Source organism: Anomaloglossus baeobatrachus, chromosome 2, assembly GCF_048569485.1.
Source record: "Anomaloglossus baeobatrachus isolate aAnoBae1 chromosome 2, aAnoBae1.hap1, whole genome shotgun sequence".
Taxonomy (NCBI): Eukaryota; Metazoa; Chordata; class Amphibia; order Anura; family Aromobatidae; genus Anomaloglossus; species Anomaloglossus baeobatrachus.
Genome location: NC_134354.1, coordinates 686,364,068 through 686,368,636, shown reverse-complemented (window position 1 = coordinate 686,368,636; position 4,569 = coordinate 686,364,068). Strand labels below are relative to the sequence as shown.

The following is a 4,569-nucleotide window of genomic DNA, read 5'->3' as shown; positions in this document are numbered from 1 at the left end:
AGCGAGAAAAATTATTTTCCACTCCAGAAATTAATGATCATGAGTTCGTATTTGATGGACTCTAACTACATCGATCCGAAATTTCCTCCATGCGAGGAATATTCGCAAAATAACTATATCCCAGATCACAGTCCGGAATATTATAGCCGGTCCAGGGACCCTGGATTCCAGCATCACCACCAGGAACTGTACCCTCCAAGAACAGCCTACACTGAGCGCCAGTACAGCTGTGCCAGCATCCAGGGGCCAGGCAACCCTGCCACACAGCCCAGGGGCCATGGGCAACCTCAGAGCAACCACCACCTTGTAGGCAAAGCTCAGCTCTGTGAGCATCCAACCCCATCTCTGTCCACCACCACCACCACCACCTCCACCACTCCATCCCCTGCACCCCCAGCCTGCAACCCGCCTAATCCTGAGCACCCTACCAGCACGTCCACCAAACAGCCCATAGTCTACCCCTGGATGAAGAAAATACACGTCAGTACTGGTAGGAAACTTTTCTTCTCCCTTAACCTCTCTTCCTTTTTTTTCCCTTTTTTTTAAAGCTCAAAGAGTCTTCGGGTTAGCACAATTGAACTGGATTTACGACTACGAATGGGTAATTACACCCACCATAAATTTTATAGCCAAGCCTGTCTGGGCTGCTGCAGCCATGTGCTTCATTCTGCTCTCTATGTGGAGTGTGTGTGTTTCAGAGAGAGAGGGAGAGAGGGAAAACTCCTATATAGCTTTGTAAGGAGTGCATAAATAATTCAGCCACATTGGAGCTAAGGGAACTCTCCATAATAGAACAGAAAGGACTGGAGGTTTTTTTTTAAAGCATTTAGTAGATGCCCCTTCTTATGGCTTCTCTCTGGTGTTTCCTTGTATCTCCCAATCTGTGTCTCCACTGTCCTCTATATTCTTTCCTTTCTCCTTCCTTTTCTCACTGTCTCCTTTTTCTTTCTCAGTGAACCCTAATTACACTGGAGGTGAACCCAAGAGATCCAGAACAGCTTACACCAGGCAGCAAGTATTGGAACTGGAGAAAGAATTTCATTATAACAGATATCTGACCAGGCGAAGGCGCATTGAGATCGCCCACTCCTTGTGTCTATCGGAAAGGCAGATCAAGATCTGGTTTCAAAACAGGAGAATGAAATGGAAAAAAGACCACAGGTTACCGAACACAAAAGTCCGGTCCAGCGCCTCCTCCAACGCTTCCAATAACATCATTGCCTCCAATTCTGCTCCCAACGAGGATATAACGCAAAGCTCAACTCAGGATCAGCGAGAGGATATTACAAGGTTATAAACCCCACAAATGACTCAATATTTATAGAATCTAATGCTAATTATAATATTATTATTGTTAATAATATATATATATATTTTGGTTCTTGTAGTTTTTTTTTCCTTGTGCGTTGGAAAATTGAGAGCTCTTTTAGAACTACAAAAAGGCTTTAAATGCATGTTACAGTGCATGGGATCAGGCTTTATGTCCAGTGTTGTTTTATGTTTTATGTTTGTTTTGGACACTTTATTTATTTTGAAGGGAGATATTTTGTTTTAAGTGACTTCCTAAAATAAAATAATACAGGGATACAGTTTTGCCCTTTTTCCTATGTATTGAAAATGGTAGAACAAAGCCAATCACCTTGGAGGTGGAACTGATTTTTTTTTGTTCTTTTTTTTTTGTTGTGTGTGTGTAAACTATCATTATGATGTGATGAGCTTATTTAAGGATCGCAGCACATAAAATAGAAAATGCCATAATGTGAAGCTATTGACAAGAAAGTTTGGGAGTCGATAGATGATAGATCCCCTTTGTTGTGGTTACTGTATGTTCATTTTTTTTTTTATTTTTATTTTTTTATGTTGGTCGAGACAACAATGTAAAATTGCTGTAAACAGTCCTAGTGTAATGTGACCGTCTGTTCAATAAAACAGTGAGTGTGGTTTAGTTTATCCTGGTAACTGTTTATTTTACCTCTGTATGCAACATTGTAGCATTATGTCAGCATTGATGGGATTGTATGCCTCCCATCCTGGGTACTGTATCCAATTTAATATCCAATGGTGGCCTAAGGCTTACTATATTCGTTTATGGTCATAGTGTATCTATGTTGTGGTGTCCCTATGGGGCTTATAGCAAAGATAAATGTATATTTATACACCAATATCCATAATGTAATGCTGGATACTATGTGATTCTGTCAATTCTCCCTCCCCCTGCATTAGATACATATCACATAGCAACATACCCTCAGCTTGCTGCATAACCAGAGTGTTTATTGTATCCCTGGTAGAACTGTGCAAGGCATCTCTTCAATGTAAATAGTAATGACCCCTCTGTGATCTCAGTGCATGGGCCTAAAGGTTTTCTATTTCAACTATTTTGCGTGTTCTGTCCTATCTTTTGTAGCAGAAGAATGTCAAATTTCAGGTAGGCCCGTTCCCTTTCAGGCATCATGACACAAAGCAGGCTCCAATCATTGTGTAGAGGGCTAGTATACTAATACAGAACAAAAACATGCAGCCATTGTCATTATCCTGTATCATTTCACTTTCCTTAAATCTGCATTATTGACCGGAGACATTCTATTTATATAATATTATTTAAATAAAATATTATTATTTATTATATTTTTGTTATTATTTCTATATAATGTTTTCTTATATTATTAATTTTAGGATCCGACAAATAGACATATCCCCTGTTAAATATGATTCTCTATTTCTGCTGCATGGGTATAACATAAAAAGCAGAGATAATGGCATCAGACTTTTAGTATAAAAGAAGGAATATATAGATTAAATAAAACGATTAAATAGGTCATTGTTTTCTTGTGTAAAATACCAAGAGCAGTTTAGTTGGAAAATAATATTGTAAAGTCTATTATTGGTTTAGTCAGTGTGGGCAGCTTTCCCTGAGTGTGTCTGGATGGCAGCTAACCCTTTCTGGGTCCCCTTCTTTCTCTAACTGTCTCTTTTGTAAACTGCTTCAAAATTTGATGAATTAAAATTGAATGTCGCAGGCTTGAATAAGATGGGGACTTTTGTACTCTGTGTGTCTGCCCAGAAAGCAGCGGGTACATTAATCAAGTCCCCACTATAGGCTGCATATATTGAATTAAGAAATAAAATAACGTCAGGTCTAGGTAGAAACATTAAGATTCTCTTTTTTTTTAAATATTGATTGCCCAGAAATGATTAAGATTGGATGATACAGAATTGAAGAATCTTATTTTATCCCCTTCATTGTGTGTGATTTTTATCTGGATTTCAGCTGCACAGATCCACAGTCATGGCAATGACACTTACACGATTCTTAGGTTGCAATTGTTGTTATGAATGCATTAAACAGGGGCTACTGAAAAGAATGCGAAAAAATGACTGCCTCCATCCCAAGTCTCCTCTGAGCTTTCTTTCTCAAGTCTCCTGATGCCTTCATGTTGAGAGTGTGAAAAGGTATTTTATTGAAGTTCTGGGGTAAACTGCAGCAAGCAGAGTTCACGCAAAGGACACATTTTCTGTGCCATTAACTTTATTTTAGGCTTGCAGGCTGACCTCTAAACCTCCCTGACCTATGCAGGTCTCCCAACGTGTATCCTCTATGTTTTTCTACCAGCACTAGATATTTATGTATATAATACTATAAAAAAAGTTTGGTTAAAAGAACTGAGAGTCCTCAGTAGTTGATACCTTTTAATGGCTAACTAAAAAGATGGTAATAATAGCAAGCTTTCCAGACTACTCAGGTCTCTTCATCAGGCATGGTATAACACAAAATCTGAAGAGTCACATATTTATACACAACAGGACATAGAATAGTGCAGTTAAAAAAAAAAAGAAAAACAAGTTAAAGATATATTTTACCTGTATACTATAATAATATTATTGATCCTGAAGAAGAGACCTGAGTAGTCTCGAAAGCTTGCTATTATTACCATCTTTTCACTTAGCCATTAAAAGGTATCAACCATTGAGGACTTCAGTTCTTTTAAACAATTTTGTATATAATATTAATACTTATCTGCGACTTTCTTGGCTTTCTTCCTCTTGAGGAGTCCTTGATCATAACTTTTAATAATAGAAGCTACACTTTATAGGTTATATGTATAAATACATCACATGTACAGATAAGAGGAAAAAATGTCTCTTATGTCAGGCTGCAGTTATAAAACGAAATGACTGAGTTCTCAAGAGTAAGTGAAGTGTTCTACTTTAAACAAAGTTGCAGCTGTAAGTGCCTCATCCCATTAGCCCCTGCTTTGTATATGGGACCGTATTTAATATGGCAAAATCAAAGCAATGCCTCAATACATCAAGGTGAAATGTGCACCCTTCATACACGTCTTGAGAAGTGCAGACAGGGATATGGGCTATCTTATGAGACCTCTGCTTTATGTAGATCTTGTAAACGTGCACTCAGAGTTATGGGAGGTTGTCTGACTATAGATTTTATATTTACAGCCTCTGGGGTTTAGCCACAGACCATGTTTCTCTATTCCTGCAGTTTAATGTTAAACTCTGCTATTTCATATAATTAAAAGGCAAACAGCCAGTGTGTGAATTACGATCCTA

At 38.1% G+C, this 4,569-nt stretch overlaps 1 protein-coding gene across 3 annotated transcripts in view; it reads left to right on the top strand.

Moving 5' to 3' along the window:
- The window catches only part of HOXC4 (homeobox C4), a 157,808-nt gene extending 155,858 nt beyond the window's left edge, over positions 1-1,950 (top strand). For 2 of the 3 annotated variants that reach the window (XR_012750579.1, XR_012750578.1), the window contains exon 3: positions 954-1,042. Coding sequence is in view for 1 of the 3 variants with exons in the window: in XM_075337187.1 (XP_075193302.1) it covers positions 1-490; positions 954-1,297 (834 nt within the window). In the remaining 2 variants the exon portion in view is untranslated. Of the gene's footprint in view, positions 491-953 lie in introns of all 3 variants that reach the window. The other variant, XM_075337187.1, reaches the window with a different exon arrangement.
- Positions 1,951-4,569: the final 2,619 nt, after the last annotated feature.